At 42.6% G+C, this 22648-nt stretch overlaps 2 protein-coding genes across 13 annotated transcripts in view; one reads left to right on the top strand and one right to left on the bottom strand.

The window, feature by feature from the left end:
• Positions 1-17026, top strand: part of ULK4 (unc-51 like kinase 4) — a 735134-nt gene extending 718108 nt beyond the window's left edge. For 8 of the 9 annotated variants that reach the window (XM_033212151.1, XM_033212152.1, XM_033212154.1 and 5 more), the window contains 2 exons: positions 7612-7697; positions 10184-17026. In XM_033212151.1, the coding sequence (XP_033068042.1) occupies positions 7612-7697; positions 10184-10247 (150 nt within the window). In that variant the 3' untranslated portion in view covers positions 10248-17026. Of the gene's footprint in view, positions 1-7611; positions 7698-10183 lie in introns of those variants that run through there. The other variant, XR_004437258.1, reaches the window with a different exon arrangement.
• Positions 16580-22648, bottom strand: part of CTNNB1 (catenin beta 1) — a 41733-nt gene continuing 35664 nt past the window's right edge. For 2 of the 4 annotated variants that reach the window (XM_033212160.1, XM_033212162.1), the window contains 5 exons: positions 21522-21641; positions 20855-21005; positions 20645-20766; positions 18939-18999; positions 16580-17880 (listed from right to left, as the gene is read on the bottom strand). In XM_033212160.1, coding sequence (XP_033068051.1) covers positions 17672-17880; positions 18939-18999; positions 20645-20766; positions 20855-21005; positions 21522-21641 — 663 coding nt within the window. In that variant the 3' untranslated portion in view covers positions 16580-17671. The remainder of the gene's footprint in view (positions 17881-18938; positions 19000-20644; positions 20767-20854; positions 21006-21521; positions 21642-22648) is intronic. The other 2 variants (XM_033212159.1, XM_033212161.1) reach the window with 2 other exon arrangements.

The raw sequence follows: 22648 nt of genomic DNA, 5'->3' as shown, positions 1-22648 counted from the left end.
ACAGTAAGCCATGATCACACCACTGCACTCCAGCCTGGGCAACAGAGTGAGACCCTCTTTCTCAAAAAAAAAAAAATTTTTTTAAAGAGTTACTTTTATGTTCTTGATATAAGTCCTTTATCAGATATGTAAGTTGCAAATATTTTCTCCAAGTCTGGCTTGTCTTTTCATTCTCTTATGTTTTCAAAAAGTAAAGTTTTTACTATTGACAAAGTCCAATTTATAATTTTTTTTTTTTTTTTTTTTTTTTTTTTTGTTGAGACGGAGTCTTGCTCTGTCGCCCAGGCTGGAGTGCAGTGGCCGGATCTCAGCTCACTGCAAGCTCCGCCTCCCGGGTTTACGCCATTCTCCTGCCTCAGCCTCCGAGTAGCTGGGACTACAGGCGCCCGCCACCTCGCCCGGCTAGTTTTTTGTATTTTTAGTAGAGACGGGGTTTCACTGTGTTCGCCAGGATGGTCTCGATCTCCTGACCTCGTGATCCGCCCGTCTCGGCCTCCCAAAGTGCTGGGATTACAGGCTTGAGCCACCGCCAATTTATAATTTTTTAAGGGATTATGTTTTTATGTTAAAAACTCATCACCAAACCCAAAGTCACAGAATTTCTTCTATATTGTCTTCTAGAAGTTACATAGTTTTTACATTTTATATTTAGATCCATCAGCCATTTAAAATTGCATTTTATATACGATGTAAAATATGTGTCTAGATTGATGTTTATGCATATGCGCATCCATTTGTTCTAGCACTGCTTGTTCAAAATACTATTCTTCCCTCCTTGAATTAACTTTGCACCTTTGTCAAAATTTTAGCAATATCTGTATAGTTCTTTTTCTGGGCTCTCTTGTCTATTGCATTATCTGTGTGTCTGACCTGCTGCGCATACCACACTGTCATGGTTGCTGGAATTGTGTAGTGCCTCTTAAGGTTGGGTAGTATGATGCCTAAACTTTATTCTGCTTTTTCAAAATTATTTTAGCTATTCTGGCTCCTTTGCCTTTCCATGCAAATTTTAGAGTCAGTTATTCTTCACTTGATCTTAGCCAAAAGGCCAAGAAGCAATAGACTCAGCTATTCTATATTACAAAGATTCCTGCTGAGATTTTGATAGGAATGTCATTAAACCTATATTTTGGAAGACATTTTTATTATAGTGAGCCTTCCAATCCTTGAATATAGTGTATCCACTTATTTATTTTCTTTCATCAGCATTTTACAGTTTTTAATCATACAGATCCTGATATATTTTATCAGATTTATAACTTTGAAATTTGTCAGGACTTGCCTTAAGACCCAGCAGATGGTATATTTTGGAAATTTTCCATATGCACTTGAAAAGAATATATATTCTGCAGTTTTTAGATGATTTTTAAATATATGTCAATTAGGTCAATTCTGTTACTCTTGTTGTATAGAACCTCTGTGTCCCCTCTGGTTTCTGTATGCACATTGCTGCAAGAGATTGAAAAGTGTGTCACCATGATTGTGGATTTATCTAATTCTCACTTTGATTCTGTCATTTTTGTTTGTTTTATGTATTTTGAGGCTGTGATTAGGAGCATACAAATTTAGAATTGCTATATCTTCCTGGCCAATTATTTTCTCATAAATATGAAATGTCCCTCCTGACCTCTAGTTATGATTACAGCCTTAAAGTCTACTTTATCTGGTATTAGCTGTGCCAACTTTCTTGGGTTACTGTTAGCATGTCATATCTGTTTCCATCCTTTAACCTTCAACTGTTTAGTGCCCTTTTTTTTTTCTTTTTTTTTTTTTTTTTCATATTTTTTGAAATGGAGTTTCACTCTTGTTGCCCAAGCTGGAGTGCAATGGTGTGATCTCAGCTCACTGCAACCTCCACCTCCCGGGTTCAAGTGATTCTCCTGCCTCAGCCTCCCAACTAGCTGAGATTACAGGCTTGTGCCACCATACCCAGCTAATTTTTTTTATTTTTAGTAGAAACGGGGTTTCACCACATTAGCAAGGCTGGTCTCGAACTGACCTCAAGCGATCCACCTGCCTTGACCTCCCAAAGTGCTGGGATTACAGGCATGAGCCACCATGCCCGGCCTTGGTGCCCTTATATTTAAAATATATTTCTTATAAGTACTATATATAAATACGTGTGTGCGTGTGTAGCTATAATTTATGTATTATAGATGTATATAATTCTATATATGAGATTTATTTTGTTTATATACAGCTTGAAATCTTTTACTTGGAGCGTTTAGTAAATCTACATTTAATGTAAGTATTGACATTTTAGGTCATACATTTACCACATTCCTCTTGATTTTTGCTCTTGTTTTCTTCTCAGTTTGGGTTTGTTTTCTTCCTTTTTTCCTAGTTTCTTCTTTTTTTTGAGACGGAGTCTCGCTCTGTCGCCCAGGCTGGAGAGCAGTGGCCAGATCTCAGCTCACTGTAACCTCCACCTCCTGGGTTCAAGCAATTCTCCTGCCTCAGCCTCCTGAGTAGCTGGGATTACAAGCACCCTCCACCATGCCTGGCTAATTTTTGTATTTTTAGCAGAGACAGGGTTTCACCATGTTGGCCAGGCTGATCTCTATCTCTTGACCTCAAGTTACCTGCCCTCCTCAGCATCCCAAATTGCTGGGATTACAGGCATGAGCCACCGTGCCCAGCCCTTTTTTCCTAGTTTCTTGATGTAGAAGCTTAAATTATTGATTTGGGACATTTCTTCTTTCCTAAAATAAGTATTTAGTACTACAGATTTCGCTCTAAGCATTGCTTTAGCCCCCTTCCAGATGTTGACATGTTGTATCAAGGTCATTTTCATTCAGCTAAGATTATTTTCTAATTTTTCTTGGAATGTCCTCTCTAACCCCTGTATTATTTCGGAGAGTGCTGTTTAATGCCAAGTAATTGGAAATATTCCTGTTACCTTGGTTATTAATTGCTAGTTTAGTTCCATATGGTCAGAGAATATATTTTATATGGTTTCAATTTTTTTAATGTGTTAAGATATGTTTTATGACACAGAATACTGTATACATTGGTAAATATTCCTGGATTCTTGCAATATATGTGAATACTGTTGTTGATGGGGTCAGTGATCTACAAATGTCAATAGGATCCATGTGGTTGATGGGTTCCTCCGTTCTTCTACATCCTTGCTGATTTTTGTCTGCTCATCCTGTTTCTTACCATGAGAGGCATTTTGAAATCTCCAACTACGATTGTGGATTTATCTGTTTTCCTTTTCAGTTGTATCAGTTTTTGCTTTCTGTATGTATAATTTCTACTGTTAGATGTATACACATTTATTGTTATGTCTTCTTGGTTACAAAACCCTTTAATCAAAATATATCCCTGCTAATTTTCTTTGCTCCGAAGTCTACTTTGCCTGACATTACTATAGCCACTCTAGCTTTCTTTTGATTTATGTCTGCATGACATATCTTTTTTCATCCTCTTACTTTAAACCACTATCTCATTATATTTGAATTAACATTCTTACAGACAATATATGGTTGGGTCATTTCTAAAAATCATTCAGGAGATTTCTTACTTGCTGCTTTGAGATCATTTACATTTAATGTAATTCTTGGTATGTTACAATTTAGTTTGCCTTTTTATTTGATTTCTGATTAGGTCCAGTGTTTTTATTTTATCACTTTTCCTTTTCCTGCTTTCTTTTAAGCTATTTGAACATTTTAAATATTAAATTTTAATTTATCTATTGTGGCTTTTTTTTTTTTTACTACATCTCTTTGTATAATTTTTTTAAGTGGTTGCTCTTGGAGTTATAAAATACTTAACCTTTCAGAATCTACTTATGACAATATTTTACCACTTCAAATGGAACATAAAGGCCTTACTACCATATAGGTTCCTTTGCTCTCCCCCATCTTATGTTCCAGCTGTCTTATATGTTACATCTACATACATTGAAAACCCCATCAATACAATATTATATGTATTCTTTGTTTTCTACTATTAAACAGCTTTTAAAGAAAGATAACATCCTGTTGTATTTACCATTTTTGTTGCTCTTCCTTCATTCTTGATGTTCCAGGTTTCCTTCTGGTATTATTTGCTTTCTCTCTGACGAGAGAGTAAATTTTTTATAGCCGCTCTGCTTCTATTAGTTTTCATTCATCTGAGAATATCTTTATTTCACCTTCATTCCTAAATAATATTTTGAAACCATGATCTCATTTCTGAATGGTATCTTCTAGGTATGTAACTCTAGTTTGGTAGTTCATTTCATTTAGCATCTTAAAATCTTCTGGCCTCAGTAGCTTCAGATGAGAAATTCACAATAATTCAAGTTATTTTTACCCTATAGGTAATATATCATTTTTTTTCTGCCCACTTGCAACATCCATCAGCAAGTTTGATTTTGATGGGCTTGGATATGGATTTCTTTGGGTTTAATCTTGTTTGGGATATACTGTTTCTTGAATCTGTAGATTTATTTCTTTCAGCACATTTTGGAATAGTTTTAGTTATGATTTCTTCAAATACTTTTTCATTCATTTATTCTCTGTCCTCTCATTCGGGAGCTCCAATGACACAAACCTTTTGTTATTGTCTCATAGGTCCCTGAGGTGCTGTTCATTTGTGTTCTCAATCTTTTTTTTTTTTTTCGATCTCTGCTGCTGAGATTGGATAATTTCTATTGATCTATCTTCAAGTTCACTGACTCATTCCTTTTATTGTCTCCATTCTGCTATTGAGTCCATCTAGTGAGGACTTTAAATTTTTGGTTATTGTTTTTAGTTAGAAAATTCTCATTTGATTCTTCTTTGGTATCTTCTCCTTTTTTACTGATACATTCTATTGTAATACTTGTTTCAAGAGTGTTAGTGATTGTTTTTAGCATTTTTATAATAGCACTTTGAAGTCTTTGTCAGATAATTCCAACATGTGTCATTTTATTTATTGTCCTCTGTTGATTGTTTTTTTTTCATGTCAGCTGAGATTTTATGGTTGCTTTTGCCAAGTAATTTTGAATTGTATCCTGGTCATTTAAAATATTGCATTATAAGACCCTGTCTTGTTAAATACTACAGAGAATATTGATATTTTTGTTTTAGCAAGCAATCATGCTGATTAGGTTCAGGCTGCGGGTTGGAATTGTAATTTCAGTGTCATATTAGTTTCACAGGTTTTGCAGTGCTATGTGCATCTATCTGGTGTGTTCTTCCCCAGGGGTCAGTCTGGGATGTGAGCAGGGATACATTTGTTACCTCAGTTCTTCAATTCTGTGGCATGCTATTGGGATCGGTTCCATGCATACACAGGTTGGGGGTGAGGCCAGGAGTTCATAAACAGTTTTATGGAGTAACTTTACTAAGCTCTTCTTGATTCATTCTCTCCTCAGTACTTTCTGGTTCCCTGGGTTTCCCATTTTCTGTCTGGCCTAAAACTGCCTAGTTCCATGATTATGCAACATCCAGGCCAAACACTAGGAGAACAGAGAAAGAATAGAGCTCTGGCTTCAGGCTCCTCTTGCTGACTACTGTTGCTGCCACCTCTGTCCCCACTACCACTGCTGCCATCACAGAATGGCCTGGGACACAAGAAGAGGGAGAAAAAAGAGCAAAACAATCTTGAGGGGGTTTCATCTACTCTCTAGGGTCTTGGGGATTTCCCTTCTCAAACTGGGTTTCTCCTAGAGCTTTTGGGGTTTGGGTTTGTTGCATCCAGGCTGAGAAAGAAGTGGTAAACTCACTGCCAGTTCAGTGGTGCTTTGAATTCAGTGTTGTCTCCTATTTACCTGTTGCTGTTTGCTTTTCAGTGTTCTCAAATAGCTGCACTGTGGATTTGCATCCAAAGGGAGAGAAAGAGTGTCATGTGTTTTCTCTGTCTTACTCAGAACTGGAATCTCTGATTGATATAATTTAAAATTTTTATTTTTGAATTAACTCATCTTTATATACAGAACAACAGCTGATGTTATTAATAAGAATCAGGTAAATGGCCAAACCACGTAGTTTTCAATTGGGTTTGTTTATGTCTACATTTATGTCAGCTACACATGATACTATTTTGGTATCGTCTTTTGATCACATAACTGTCACTGTAGATTTCTCTTTGCACCTTCTAACCAGCCTTGTGGATGAAAGTCATCTTCTGATTTATTTGCAACTTGTGGGTGATTTCCTGGGAGCACAGCCTCTGCACACCATCTCATGGCAGGGCTGCTCAGGGGCAGTGAGTCTGGATGTAGTCAGCTGACCTGTTTGATGCAGTTCTGAGAAAAATGAGGTGGGAATCCTCACTGAAGACCCCGATGTTGAGTGTACCTTCAGTGTAAGTTTATGCATACTTCAGACATAATTGAACTACAGCTGACATTTTTAAGCAATAGTCTTTTGAACACATCAGGTTGGATACAGTTTCAGAACAAATTGACATGCAGCTCTTCCGAGTTGCAAATCTTTGCAGAAATCACACCTGATGCAGTTGAACTGCCAGCTGTTCTCTGGCATACTCAGGAAGTGGGAGAGGATCTCAGTGGAGGTGCAAATGCATTCGTATATAATTCAGAGTTCATGTTAATGTTGAGTTACCCCTGTGACCTATCATGAGTGATTGGTTAAAAAATGTTGAGCCTCTTAACTAAGGAGACAATAATCCAGCCTTGGTTGCTGTGATCAAAGTCAGCTGAAGCCATCCTGGTTCCAACCTCATGATGGGGAATCTGGCTCCATGTGTATGTACTCCTGTAGCAGCCCCTTAATTTCACTAAGCCTTGGTTACCTCATAAATAAAACATGATATATACTTACCTTGTAAGGTAGGCCGTTGAGAAGATTAAATGAGAAAACATATAGGAAACAGCCTTCTGAAATGTAAACTGCCATACAAGTGTTTATTACAAGAAATTTTAAACTAACAAAGATAACAATAGGAGGCGATGGTAAATTAAGAGAACCAAGTCTAATAGTAGAATCAAAGCCTTCTCTTCTCTGCCTTTCAGGACATAGACTCATTTTGTAGAGGGACTGAATTGTAAGGTCTCTGGGTGCCATAGCTGGATAAATCCCTACCTGAGCCTATTCTAGCCCTGAGAGTTTATGATTCTGCAAATAGGTGCTACAGAGTCAGGCATGCCCAAGTGTTTTTCTCACAGGACTGTGGCGATTAGCATGGGCACACTTCCTGGGGTTATTAATGCCTCTCTCCCAGGTCCCCAGGCACCTTCTTGGCATCCTTCTGTCCATATGAAAGAGATCATGTTGGGCTCAGAGCCCCAGAAACAGATTTCCAGTTGCTAGCCAGGCCCTCTGAGTCCCAGCACAGAAAACGTAGTTTTGCTTTAATTGGAAAGTTCAGGTTCCCAGACACAAACCCTCCTGAGAGAGCTGCAGGAGGCATCCTGCCCTGAGCTGGCCGTCTCCTGCCCCAGCGGACTGCCTTGTCCCTTCCCCAAGGACCACCAGTGTCCTGCCTCTTTCCCCTTGGTCAGCAGTACTCTGTGGGGGAGGTTAGGCATGGGGGTTGCAGACAAGCCCAGGGGACACCCTCCCCAGTGCCTTAGGCAGCCACAGCACCATGCAGGCCTGATACTCAGGGTGCCCATCTAACAGGGCATGAATCAGGATGGGTCAGCTGACCACTGTCTTCTCCCTCCTGCCGTTGCAGATCACCTCCAATGAGAAGCACTTGGAGAGCCTCAAGAATGCGGGCAGCCTCCTGCGGGCTCTGGAGCAGCTGGCCCCCAGGAGTGGGTAAGCGGGGCCAGGAGGATCAGCAGAGTCTGCTCCGGATCAGCACACACTCTCAGCCATTCCTTTCTTCACTCCCCCCGCCCATCTCCCTCCACACCAGGGACCACCACCTTCCAGCCCATCACTGTCCACTGAGATCCTTCCCACTATGGGAGGGGAAGCTCTACCACTCCACCCACCGGGAATCCCCAGTTATGGTGGGGAAGGTGGGGGCACAGGAATCCACAGGGGGAGAGAAAGTCTTACTCATGCCAGGGGAAACAATATTCCCACCTTGAGGCACCTAAGGAGGTTGAGTGGATGACCAAGTGGGAGATATAAGGAACCTCATGATAAAGGCAGCCCCTGGCCTGTGCACACGTGCCCCCATCAGTAGCCCAGGCAGAGGCATCCTCATCACCACCTTGTAGAGGACTCAAGGCCCAGGCAGGGCTGGGGCAAACGTGACAGCTTAGCCTGCTCTGCCGCACCAGGCTACCTTCCTCAGCCAGAAGTTCCGAGGGACCACATACAACTGCGTATTTGACACCCAGAAGCTGACAGCATGGGGTTAGGCCAGCCTCCCAGTCCTTGGCTGTACAGTCAGTGTGTCTAGAACATCCTAGAAGTGAGTTCCACAGACAGGGGATAGGCCTGTCACCCAGGAGCATGTTACATGCTGTAAAAGCAGAAGGAGCCGGCATCCCAGCCAGCCCCACAGAGACGCTGATGCTCAGTGGAGCATTTCCCCACCCTAGGGAGAAGGACCCGCCTCCTATGGGGTGCTTGACCTTCACTGGACCTGGAATGCTGTCTGCCATTTCCTGGTAGATTCTGTTTTTAGAACTACATGTTTCTATGAAGTCTGCTTCCTGGTGTCCTTTGGGTTTGTTACTAATCTGAAGAAAAATAAGTGGCTGAAGCATTGCTAAGAAGGTGAATTTGCAGAGAAGGCTCAATTCCAATCAGCCTTGTGCATTTAATCCTGGATAGGTGAGAGGGGAGGATACCATCCTTTTTAGCCTAACCCTACGCCTTTTGTCTTCAGCATAAACCACAGAAGTAAGTTCTTATTCATGGTTTTCTGTAAGGTGGGGGGCAGGAGAGACTGACTTTGCTGCAAGAAGTCCCTTCACACCTTGCTGAGCCCCTGCCATGTAAGGTGTGAACAGTGACTCCCTGGACTGGCCTATAAGCCTCGTTGTAAGACCGTTTTGAGGAGCACATGCCATCGGATCCTGACCTTGTGCAAAATGCCATTATGAAGCCAGCTACACAGATTTATGCTGAGGGCACAGAGAAAGCCACAGAGGAGTGGAGTTTGACAGACAGCTCTGGAGAGCCCCTTTGCTCTAGGCACCTGCACTATGGGACTCCTCATAGTAGGGACCTACAACTGCCTTTTAGCCAAAAATAGCACATCCTCATGCTGGACCCAAATTTGGACCAAATGTGTCAAAACAAGGTTCGGTGGTCCATGAGGCTGGTGGTCTGTCCCGTACCCACGCCCAGTACTCTAGCATCTAAAACGTCTACACCAGACAGATCTTGTGTTGAGCAGGGAAGTTGCTCCTGGAAAGTTCTCGTTTGGACTTTGTTGAGATGGCCTAACCAGAAAGGGTTTTCTTGTCAACCAAGAATGAGTGGATGGCATTCTCAGTTCCGATGCTGCTCTGCCAGTAGTTTCTGTCCTTTCCAGCCTCACTGGGCCTGCTGCGTGCGGGTGGGCAGCATGGCCCCACTAGTCTAGCCTAGACTCAGCCAGGGGCGGGCCAAGTTCAGAAGCATTCCTTCTGTCACACAGGGGCTTTGATGCGCAGAGCAGGAATGCATGGCATGGTCTCCTGGTCACAGCCCCATCCCACTGCCACCCACATCTTTTATGCAGCGCCCCCACCCATTTATTTGGTACCAGCTCTATTTCTGTGCAGTCAAGAGTGTGCCACGAGCTAATTTTACACTTCAAGGGTCACTGGTTTCAGTCTTTTCTTTGCTAACAGTTGTTAAACATAGGTTTAAATGTGTCTCAAACAATTTGCTCCAGTAACAAAGTTCCCATTTTAAGCTCTTAATTGCACATTCACACCTCTAAGAGTAAGAAAGCTGATTGGCTGGAAAGGGCAACGGAGCAGGGAGGGTCAGTGTGTGGAGTGGGTCTGGGACACATGAGTCAGCGCCAGGCAGGAGCCGGGCAGGCCCACTGAGGGCCCCAGGCCTGGTAGAGTCTGGCTGCCTACAGCTCAGTGGCAGTGTTTCTGGCAGTGGTGGCTCAGCTAGTGACTGGTGGCTGGGGCTGGGAGCTCAGAAATAGCTCAGGGGTGCTGGCATGGCCAATTCTGAACCCCACCAGGACTGTGGGCCAGGCTTTCCTGCTTCTGCTTTCCAAGAGGATGCTGCAGCTGGTCCATCAGATACTCGGGTACAAAAGAGACTGGCCCCTTTGAAGGGGGTGGGCGTTTTACCTTAAAGATGCCTATTACGTGTACCTACTTTGGTTTTTCTTACAGTTCATTTGCTGACAGCGTGGTGGCTCCCTTGGCCCTGGAAATCCTCCAAGCTGTTGGACACTAGGCAAGAAAGTGCTTCGCACAAGCCCGCCCTGTGACCCCAGCCCTCGGATGCACAAGCGAGGTCAGCTCCCAGACACCTTTGCCACGTCCCCTCACAGCTGTATTTGGACCTAATAAAGTCAGCTGAACCCAGAACCTGGTGGCCCAAGTGCTCACTAACCCCAGGGCCTAGAAAACTGACTCAGAATGGACTTCCTCGGTTCCTGTGGAATGCATCTGGGAAGCCCAGGTTTGTTAGCTGTTCTCAGAAATGTCCTTTCCCTCTCTGTGTGGGCCAGGTGGGCTAAGGTTAGCACTGCCTGTGGTAGTAAAGCAGTGGATGCGAAGCACAGTCCTCAGCCTGCCAGCATCTGTGAGCATCTCTCCTCTCCTCAGGGAAGAGCAGAAGGGCGGACCAGGCAGGAATGCTCTCCCAGCCACAGCTCCAGAGTAAGCCTTTGGAAGCTAATCTCTGAGCCTCTTGTCTTCTCCCCTTTTACATGCCTGGCTTTTGTTCATTTCAGGAGCAAACTGATTCCAAGAATCCTGGGGAGGGCTGGGTAAGACTCACTGACCAGCACAGATAGTGAAAAGTTTGCCTAAAGGAATGCAAAATGCTCAAGAACACTGGCTTCCTTGAAGTTTTTCCCATCTAGATGGGATGATGGCATCAGGGTAGAATCATTTCCCCCAACTTCTGCCACTTGATCCCATATCTGCCTCATGTTCCCTCTCACATATGCCTTAGAACCTCCTATGTAAGAGTCAGTTAAGCCCATGGCAATATTTGGTGGATACTGTGGAAGTACGTTGGGACTGCTGTACTGGGCAGGCTTACTCCTGAATCTGGACTGGGTAGGTAGGGGTGGGCCCTGGGCAGCTCTGACCAGATGGGTAAGTTGAGGTAATGCCTTGGCCTTTCTGGCGCCTCATTTTCCTCATCTGCAAAATGAAAAGGCTACACTGAATCAGTGGCTGCCAACCCTTTTCCCAGCTCCAGTGCTCTGGTGCTGCTGCTTAGGGGATTTGCCTTCTAACACTGCCCAGATGGATTCTGTCCCAGGCAGTGGCCACGTTGGCCCACAGTTGGCCCCATCTACTGCATCTCAGGAAGCTGGTCATGCTGTCGTCAACAGCCCCTCTGACACAGTCATCTGGGTAGTTTGACAGTTTCCATTTGACATTACCTTTGATGCAGTTGTGCACAGAACTGTTGTTTTCATTGTAAAGCATTTCATTGCAGCCCAGCCAGAAGCATCTTCATCAGCACCTCATTACTTAATGAGGTTCTCAGGTCAGTTCTGTGAACACAGGGCAGACATCATCCCTGTGTTATAGTTCAGATATGGTTTCATTGCTTTACAATGAAAACAGTTCTCTGCACAACTGCACCAAAGGGAATGTCAATTACCTTATGTAATCCCCACCACAACCTGCAAAGCAAGCCGCCTTAGTTTCATTTCATTGATGAGAAGACAGACTCAGAGGAGCCGTTTTCACTTGCCCAAGGCCCCACAGCTTGGCTGAACCCAGGACTCTGACTCTATACCCTGTGTTCATCCCCTAATGGGGTGCACAAAGCTTGGGCTGTGACTAATTGGGATATGAGAGTGTGCCCTCCAAGAGCATGACCCAGGAACAGGCAGCTTCATTGGACCTCGCATAGCCTACTTATTGCCCATGGTGGGGAGGCTTCACGATTTAAGTCCTCCTGGGCGGTGTGCTCATCTCCAACTGTGTGTGCCCATGTGGCCCTGGCCTGGCTGGTTTTGCCTGCATTTCTGGGAGTGAGTGGGGAGTACTTGATGGAGCAGCCAGAGGCTTGGTTCTCAGCTCCAGTGGCTTTGCCTGCTGGATACAGCAACAGGCTCAGGTTTATTTTCTTTGCCATCTCCCTTTAGTTCTTAGGTGGGGGAACGCCCGTGGGGTTCTGGGTCTGGAGTCCTGTCAAGGTATTTCGGAGCAATGGAAGATTCTTCTTCCTTTTCCCCTTTTCACTTGAGCAAGGAGGAGCCTTTGCTGTTTAACAGAGAAGAGGAAACTCTTACTATTCCAGAGCCATTTTGTTCAGTGGACCACTCCTGGCCCTGGGCCCCAGTGTTGCCTATCTGGGGAAAAGCTTATCTGGATCAGCAAGGACAAGGAGATGATGGTCCCAAGCAGAGCTCACTGCCCTGCCAAACGTGCCGGGTCACTAAAGTTAGTCCATGCCAAGCCTTGTACCCTGGTGAGGCTGTGTCCTGGAAGAAAGGTGCCTATGGAAAGCAGCAGCCTAGGTCCCTTTGAGTTCAGAGGTAGGGGATATGAGCAGCCTGGTTGGGCAGAGGGCAGCTTGTAGTAGTAACCCTTCCCTGCCCTCCCCAGGCCTGTACCTTAGTATTTGGCATGCCTAAGTGGCTCCATTCTGAGAGCAGAGCTGGCCCCTCAGCTCTTAGGATTCTGGCAGTGGCAAGGGGCCCACCCCTCCTAGGCCTCTCCTTCCCTCCATCCCCAAGCGTCAGCTATTTGCTAATTAGCTACAATCCACTGGCTGTCTTCAGGGATAAATGGTGTCACTGAAGTCACAGAGGTGAGAGGCAAAGGTGACAAGCAATAGGGCACAGAGGAGGCTCAGGTGAGTGGCTGCACACAGGACTATTCCTCTCCCTCCACTAACAGCAAGCCCAAAGTTCCAAGACCTTGCCTTAACTTACAGCCAAGTGTGCATCCCCATTAAGCTGTCCCTCTGTGAAGCACCATTTGGGGTAACTGTGGTCACAGGTGCCCTGAAAGGTGCTGATAATCACTCGTGGCACTTGAGTCAGTGGAATGCAGCAACAATTTACTCTTGTGGTTCTTTGCAGTTTATCTTTTCAAGTTTCTCCTATTAGCTAATGAGGTTCCCAGGTCGGTTCTGTGAACACAGGGCAGGCATCATCCCTGTGCTATAGTTGAGAAAATGGGGGCTCTGGTGGCTAAGGCTCTTGTCCAAGGTGATGTGAGAGGAATCTCCCTCACCAGGTCTGTCCTGTCTCCACCTGAAGCAAGATGCCCTTTTTCTTTCCCCGGCAACAGAAAAATGCAATGTAGAATATAATCGTATACATACAGGGGCTACGGTAGCAAGTGGTATGGCTACAGGAAAGCTACAAGAGGCTTGGCCTCCTGGGAGAGCTGTCTGGAGTGGGGTTGGGGGAGACTAGGCAAAGCTAGGCAGTCTTGGCCTCAGGCTTCAGTGCGGTTGAGAAGTGGTGTGTGGGAGCAAGAAGCTGGGCCTAGAATGAGGAGCTTTAAACTGGCCCTTAAAGTCCAGCCTCTGGCCTCTCCCATCAGAGGCTTGATGTTGAGGCAGTGGACAAATGCATTAAGGGTTTTAATGATTACATTTGAATGGTAATATCCAATCCAGAAGCCTGGCACCAATGAAGCCTGGTGAAAACACCCAAAAGATAAACAGCAAGAGTCTCTCCCTCACACGCTGTTAGTCCTCCCTATCTCCTCCTCCAAGGTGCCCATTGCCACCAGGGTCTTTGTGTGCATCCAGGGATGGTCTATGCATGTCTTCACAGATTCTGCACCCACCCCTTTTTACCCGTATGTGAGCAGCTGTCAACTCTGCTCCTTGCTTTTTCTCCTAATAATGTATTATTTTGAAGACCATTTTATACCAAAACACAGCACTTTATGTGCCGTTTTTTCCCCGCTTTTGACTGCAGAGTGGTCCACCAAATAGATGCATCAACATTTGCTTAGTTAGGTTCCCTTTTGATAGCTATTTGGGTTGCTATCTCTGATAGTGCTGCAATGAATTCCTTGTACATACTTGGGAGTATACCTCAAATAATTCTGAATAGAACTGCTTTGTCACAGAGTGGCTCTCAGTTGTACCTAACATGGAAATTACGTTTATGGACACACAGACCTTTCCCTATTCATGCCCAAACCTACCTTGGAAATATACAGGGGTGGAGTTTCTCCTTTGCCTTCCTGCATACCCCTATACCTGTTATGACCTTCCCCCACAACCTGAACTCTGAAACTTGTCACTTCCTTCTACGTTTACTGGAGTCTGAAGTGGTGGAATGGATACTATACAAAATTCCACATAGGAGGCCATGATACCATAATTTCACTTCGGTGGGTGATCTGCTCAAGGCAAGGAAAGGCAGGTTCTCACTTAATAGAACTGCAGATCAATTTAGCATTCTTTGCTTTATAAACAAAACAGCACAATTCACATCTTTTTATTATAGCAACCAAGAGTCAGAGTGTGTTTATCTTAAGAGCTTTCATTATTAAGGATTCAGATCATCAGATTTCAAAGCTTCATGTCTGTAAGATCTGCCCCAACACAGAAAAGCTTCCTTCTTAGATTCAATGGTGATTGCTGCAATGGGATCAAATGTCTTAACTAACTCTCAAGGCTGTCTCATTAACTACAGCACAACTGAGGAACGAAAACTTAACACTGGAAAGCCCTCCTGTTCTCAACAGCCATGTTCACTTTGTCATTTTCACCTCCTGTACCCAAAAATGCAAGTGGGCAGCATTTCATTTAGGCCTTTTCCTCCCCACCACTATTTCTGGTATTGAAAACTTGACCTCACTTTCTTCACCACCATTTACAGGAAAGGTTAGGCACCTTGCCAGCGTCCTGTGCACCTCCCTCTCCAGGTAACCATTATTCCGATTTCTACTCAGCTAATCACCTCCTCGCTCCATCCGCGGATATTTTCCTTAAAATAGCTTGTCCCTTTTTTGAATCAATGAAGATCAATGGAGTCCTAAAGCATGCATCTGTGACTTTTGTTCAGTATTATGTGAAATATATGCATACTATACTGATACCCACATCACCGAAGCTGTAGTTTTTCACTCCAGTGTCTCTTGTGTGAACAGAGATTGCTGGACACAGGGGCGTCCAGGATAGACTGTCAACATTGTGGCCCACCAAGCCTTACTGACGCTTGAGGCAAAAGAAACAATCAATCAGTAATACTGCCTTTATTTAAAATCTTGATATTTTGTTGGGTCATGGGTGTTTTTCTGTATTTTTTATTCCAATGGCTGTTTCACACCTTTATGAAAAAGTCACTCTCCCACACTGATCTCCAACGCTGTCTCTGAAGAGTCTTCAAATGCCTGTTATTGTGTTAATGTATTAATCTGTGTTTATATCCCTATTCCTGTCAGGGTTAACTAACTTTAGCTTATATATTAGTTAGGCCTTGACAGCTGCTAGAGCAAATACTCCTATTTTTCCTAAGCGTCTTGGCTATTATTCACCCTTGGTATTTCCAGAATCACCTTGCTGAACTGGATTAACTCTCACATTAAAAGTTTTTAAACTTCAAAAATACAATGAATTAGCAAAGCTCTGAAAATGTTTTCTGGTTTTAAAAAGTTCTGTAAATGAAACACCCTGCGGTGGCTCTTTATGTTGAAAGCTGAATTCACTGAAGATCTTCACAGTGTTAACCTACCAATAGCCCTAGGCTTCTTGAAATACTGGCTGGTTTGGTTTATCACACATGAGACAGAACCTGAGACCTACCACCTCATCAGCTATGTGAATGTTTCTTTTCAAACCCTAATTACATTTTAGACCACAATGAAGAATTTATTTTTGCAAAGCAAGGGCATTCACAAAAAGGCCTCCCCAGATGAAGCTGATTTTTAATGAAAAAGAACTGAATGTATGTTTTTCTCATAATTGTCACTATCAATCATCAATCAAAATAAAAACAGTAAATCAGAAACAGCTCTCCCTAAAGACAAAACACTTTCACTTTTTTTATAAGACCAAAACAAGTCTTAACAGGTCTACCTGAAGAGATGAACTAAGCTTGTCAGACCTACCACCAGGATGATAGGATCATCTGGCAGATAGATAGATAGTGGGGAAGGCTCATTCTGGTTCTGATTGTGTTCAGATAGATAGATACACATCAACACTTACTTAAACCTATTTATTAGTTCAAAGTAGAGTTGTTGAAGGAATTCCCCTCTCCCAATGAGTCACACTTCTGTGAAGGTGATTCAAATCCAAATCCAGGTAGTTAATATTTCATTACCTTAATGGAATCAAACCATCTGAGAGATTGGGGTAGAGATAGATAGTCTGCTTGGCTTTCTCCCACAAAAGCCCAGAACTACTAATCACAATGTGCAAGGCTGAAACACTTTTTTGGGGGTGCAATGTAACCCAGGGCCAAATGCTAAAGAAACTTGGCAAATTGCATCTAGAGAAGTAAGGCCCTCTCTATCGCTACAACAAATTACTTCACTATGTATCTTCCTCAGTATGAAGTTGAGTTGGATAAACTTACCACCCTCACCAACCATTTAATGACAAGAAGAAAAAGAGTGACACAATCGAATGAATTAAAAGTTTAATTCTGAACCATTTTTTATAACCGCATTTTCTCTTGAAGCATTGTATCACAGCAGGTTACAACAACTTTGGGATAAAAGGCAACTGGTAAACTGTCCAAAACAAGGTTCCAAATAACACCTCTTACTGATTTACCCTACCCATACATATCCCAAATAAAGTTTTTGATCAAAAACATGAAATAGATCCACCTGCTTATTTTAAGCATATTAAAAAGGAAACTAATTGGACCATTTTCTATTTGTCTATTTTATACAAAAAGGCTACACAATGTTACACTTTATTCAGATTACAATTATTAGAGTGATTATGAATTAGTGTTCTACACCATTACTCAATTCTTAAAAATTAGAAATTGCTGTAGCAGTATTCACTATAACTTAACACTACGAGAGACTTAAACAGTTACTGCAAAAAAAAAAAAAAAATTAAAGAGCTACTTCAAAGCAAGCAAAGTCAGTACCATTACAGATATTTAAAAAAAAAAAAAAAAATTTAACAAGCAAGGCTAGGGTTTGATAAATTCCATCTTGTGATCCATTCTTGTGCATTCTTCACTTCTTGAGTCACTCCCAAAATCCATTTGTATTGTTACTCCTCGACCAAAAAGGACCAGAACAAAAAGTTTACTTCAATTGTTCCCATAGGAAACTCAGCTTGGTTAGTGTGTCAGGCACTTTCTGAGATACCAGCCCACCCCTCGAGCCCTCTCAGCAACTCTACAGGCCAATCACAATGCAAGTTCAGACAATACAGCTGTATAAAGAGAGAAAGGCTGCTATTAATGTTTAAAACAGCAAATGTTACTCATTTGAGTATTAAGTTGCAAAAGCTGTGGCAAAAAACATTAAAGTTAATAACTTCCACACATGATCACATAACAACCAGAAATCTGAGAACATTCCGATGTTCCAAGACATCTCCTTTCAAAGTATATACCTGTTTTTGTGGCAGATTTACAAATAGCCTAAACCACTCCCACCCTACCAACCAAGTCTTTCTGAAGTTCTGTAGGCAGAGTAAAAGTATTTTACCCAAACTGGCTTTTTAAAACTTCTTACCTAAAGGATGATTTACAGGTCAGTATCAAACCAGGCCAGCTGATTGCTATCACCTGGAGGCAGCCCATCCATGAGGTCCTGGGCATGCCCCAGATCTGGCAGCCCATCAACTGGATAGTCAGCACCAGGGTGGTGGCCACCCATCTCATGTTCCATCATGGGGTCCATACCCAAGGCATCCTGGCCATATCCACCAGAGTGAAAAGAACGATAGCTAGGATCTAGAAGAGTCAGGGTGTCAACAAAATAGGCAAGAAGGCAGGCAAAAGAGAGGAGAGAAACAAACATAGACATTAACACTGAGGTTAGGGCATCCAAAGTTCAGCAGCAAACTTGTCAGAAAACAATGCTTTCTAGCCTCTTCAACTTCTAGCTTTCTTTAGCCAAGTAATTACTCAGTGCCAAACCACCCAAGAGACTACACAAATAACGTCTGTTTCCATCAAGAGAGGAACACCAGCAGGGCCTAGTCACATCATTAGTCTAACCCTGAACACACTGCATTTACCCCTGTCAGAGACTTGGGGTTCCCAAGGAGGAGAAGCAGGAATCTACTGTGTGACCACTTAGGCAATGAGAACCCATGGGAAGGAAGATTAAGACAATAATGAGGTCTGGCAGGTGTAATCTATCTTGACAAAAAAGTCCAAGTGACACCAACAAAAGTACTAAGGAAAGTTAAGGCACTATTTCAATGAAACCTCAACATATTTTATCTTAGGGTTGACACGTTATTTGTCACAGTAAGAATCTGCGCTTTAGTGGTTTCATAATTAGGTAGAAGCAGATGAGGTTATAAATGTAAGACAGTTAAAATTGTTAGTGGTCTACCCTATCCTCTATGTTCATTACCCAGATTTGAATTAGCTTTTCAAGAAAACCCTAATAATGCAAACTATGTAAAAACCCACCCCAGATCTGAGCCTAGAGACAGGAGTTTTCCTGTCTTCCTTGGGTAGCTTGTAGACAAAAGGTATTATGAGTCCTCTGGCCAAAGAGAGAATAAAAAGCCAGGTAAACTGTGACATCCTACACTGCAGAGGCCTAGTAGTAGCATGTATTTGTTGGTGGTGTAATCCTACTGCTATTCATCATGTGGCTCTGAATTCCCTGTGCTCCATTAAAGATACTGTTGCTGACTGGAATTTAAGAACTGCTTTTAATTGAAGCCATTACTTTTCTGCCAACACTAGTTTCCCAGATGAGCAAACCAGCTCTTCTGATCAAGTTTTAGAACTTTAGCTTGATCTGAGTTAATCGAGAAATATGAGACGCATACCATCCTGGCGATATCCAAGGGGTTCTCCCTGGGCACCAATATCAAGTCCAAGATCCGCAGTCTAGATAAACAGGCACAAGGCAAGAAAGAATAAAAAGCAAAATGAAAATTCTCAACTTAAAAGTACACTAATTTTTTTAAATCATACTTTCAGATTACAAAGGAAACAAGTAACTCCAACATTACACAAATACTTAGAAAATGGAAGTTCTTCAAAACTCCACCCCTCAAAGATACATTTTTTTTTCTCTTTGCACCTCACATTAAAACTACTCACTGACTTGATCTTTCAACAAATACATATTAAGCACCGACTATGTGCTGCCAGGAACTGTTCTACGTGCTAGAGATATAGCAGTTAAAAAAAAAACAAACAAAAAAAAAAAAAACAGGCAAAATGCCTACCCCCAAACAGGAGCTGCTGACAGGATGTGTTGTATGAAAGAAAAGTTTTAGCCTGAGCAGCTGGACAAAGCTGACATCAAGACAAGAGTAGACAGTCAAAACAGGTTTGTGGAAGGGGGTAGGTGGAGAAAGTTAAGGGCTCAAGTTGGAACATGTTAATAAGATGCCTATTAAAAACCCAAGTAACAGGCCGGGCGCGGTGGCTCAAGCCTGTAATCCCAGCACTTTGGGAGGCCTAGACGGGCGGATCACGAGGTCAGCAGATCGAGACCATCCTGGCTAACACGGTGAAACCCCGTCTCTACTAAAAAAATACAAAAAACTAGCCGGGCGAGGTGGCAGGGCGCCTGTAGTCCCAGCTACTGGGGAGGCTGAGGCAGGAGAATGGCGTAAACCCGGGAGGCGGAGCTTGAAGTGAGCTGAGATCTGGCCACTGCACTCCAGTCCGGGGGACAGAGCGAGACTCCGTCTCAAAAAAAAAAACCCAAGTAACACACTACTCACTGGTTATTTGCTCTGCTTTATTTTTTTTTTTTTTGAGTTGGAGTCTGGCTCTGTTGCTGAGTGCCGTCTGTTAACTCCTGGGTTCAAGCAATCCTCCTGTCCCAGCCTCCCCAGTAGCTAGGACTATAGGCATCCATCCCCATGCCCAGCTAATTTTTAAATTTTTTTGTAGAGATGGGGTTTCACTATGTTGCCCAGGCTGATCTTGAACTCCTGGCCTCAAGAGCTGCATCGTTTTAAACCTAATAATCTCTCTTTCCATTCACTCAACAAATATAATCCACTGTATGACTGTGTACCATCAGTGATCACTACAGAGTGGATAAAATAAACTTCCAGGGTGGTTCTAGTTGTATTAGAAACAATGTTTCAAAGGACACCTGTACTGAGGACAAATACTGAAGGCAAATTCATAGCACAAATTCAAATAGAAAAGTTTTATTAAAGTTTAGTAAAAACTACTGACAAACTGTCCTCTAACAGTGTTTGACACTGCCTCTTTCCTTACATCCTTTTGAAAAATCATCTTTAATCTGGTAACATTTTTCATCTTTCTCCCTTATGAATTATAATTTTAAATAGCACAACTTATTTGTAATGATTTTGAACAGGCTCTTTAAAGTTTGTGTTGTAGTTCTTCCTTAGGGCACAGTTGCTGGACAGCATAAAGAAGAAATACTCAGGCCAGGGAAACATCAATGCAAATGAATGGGTACTAAGTGTTTCGAGAGGAAAGAACGAGCTGCCTTACCCGCTCTAGGAAACTACCAGATAAATAACTGCTCACATTTCCCTACCTCATTCCAAGCCATTGGCTCCGTTCTGAAGAGAGAGCTGGTCAATTCAACTGAAAGCCGTTTCTTGTAATCTTGTGGCTTGTCCTCAGACATTCGGAACAAAACAGCAGCTGCATACGTCGCTAAGAGACAAGGAAAAAAAGGCCCTTGAGGAAAAACTGAGACTTCAATGTACACATCTGCTAAAGGCTTTGGTTCCTTTTTACTTACCCACACCTTCATTCCTAGAGTGAAGTAACTCTGTCAGAGGAGCTGTGGCTCCCTCAGCTTCAATAGCTTCTGCAGCTTCCTTGTCCTGAGCAAGTTCACAGAGGACCCCTGCAGCTACTCTTTGGATGTTTTCAATGGGAGAATAAAGCAGCTAGGGAGAAAACACAAACAAAACCTAATTAAATCTAAAGCTAAAACATGGCAAGCCCCCTACTGTGGTGCAAACATTCCGAATTCAGAGTGCAAGAGGCATTCACACTGTAGTAAATAATATTCTCTGAATTTTATGTCCTAGAGTGTCTAATACTCTGGAGCATTGGATTTCCAGAATACTTTTTAGCTATAAACCCTTTCTTCAGAGGCAACTCTAACTGATCTAAGATTTGGAAAATCCAGGATTGATTGGGGGCCTACGCCTCGCCTCCGGCAGCCCAGGTCAGCTCTCCCCTCTAAAACTAGGCACCCGTAAAAGTGAAATGTGAAATCTCCTCCCTCTTCTCGAGTCTCACTGTTTCTCCTACTGACCAAAAAAATGAAGAGAATTTTCATAAAATTAAATGTTGGTGCCCCTATTATGGCCCCTAATTTTCTGAAATTTTATTAGTCATTACAATCTGGAAATTTTAGGGACATAAAACCTAGAACACTTCACTTAAAAGCAACATACCTGCACAAACAATGGAATGGTATTTAGTCCTCTGATTACAATTCGGTTGTGAACATCCCGAGCTAGGATGTGAAGGGCTCCAGTACAACCTTCAACTATTTCTTCCATGCGGACCCCCTCCTGCCAAAAGAAACATGGTTAACAAATAGGGCATTCTCCTCTGTAAAGTTTCTGAACTTGAAAGACTTTGCATTCTGAGGAACAATTATTAGACTATAATTATTTACATTATATACCCAAAGTTCCCCATAACTTGCAATTAGTTCAGAAATGAAGGAGGATTCCATTAACTTGAATGTCACTGAAAAGAGGCCTCCTGGCAGCACTAATTCAAGGCAGCACCCCTCCCCCATACACAGTGCAACAGAGCTTCCACATGGCACTGAATCCCGAAGACAACTTTCCTACAGTAAGGGCACCAATCATTCTGGGTAAAAGGTATATAAAAAGAGAAGATGAGAAAGTAATGCTCAAACTATGTCAACGTTTTTCCTTTACATGCCCCCTCTATTTTTGTACATCTTCCATGTATTTGGTGAAAACTTTGCCAAGTTTTAGCACCAACTGCTAAAACTAACTGAGTTGCCAGCAGAAAAATCCACTCCTCTCTCTTCCAAGACTATTCAGCTGACAGCCTCATGTATAGGAGAAGTTAGCTTTTGCAATATGTAAGTACCATCTGTTTCTCCTGTTTCTGGATTTGAATTTTAAAAGGGGTTATGATTCTGCTACATTTAGCAGCTTTTATAAATAATTTGATTCTTGCAAGGACACAAAAACTCCTTTTTTCCTAGAAAAGAGATTTAAAATAAAAGATTCCCTCAACATTCTATTAAGTCACCTCATGGCGATGGGCCAATACCAACAGTAATAAATGAAGCAAGCCAAAGCCCCAATATGAGTACATACACAAAGCAACCAGCAAAATGAGATTCCTAAAATCTGTTCTGGTAGGCTCCATCTTTGTTTTCTAAACTAACCTAATTAAATAAGGTCGTAAAGTCTGAGAAATCAGAAGTGTCTTCAGACTATACTTTTAATGAAGCTACTTTTAAGACTCAAACTTTGTATCAAAGCTTCAGGTTGAGACTATTGTGGTTAAGAGTACAGAAATGCTACTACTTATT

The sequence above is a fragment of the Trachypithecus francoisi genome, unplaced genomic scaffold (assembly GCF_009764315.1).
Source record: "Trachypithecus francoisi isolate TF-2019V2 unplaced genomic scaffold, Tfra_2.0 Lachesis_group0, whole genome shotgun sequence".
NCBI classification, from domain to species: domain Eukaryota; kingdom Metazoa; phylum Chordata; class Mammalia; order Primates; family Cercopithecidae; genus Trachypithecus; species Trachypithecus francoisi.
This window is presented reverse-complemented; position numbering and strand designations above follow the sequence as displayed.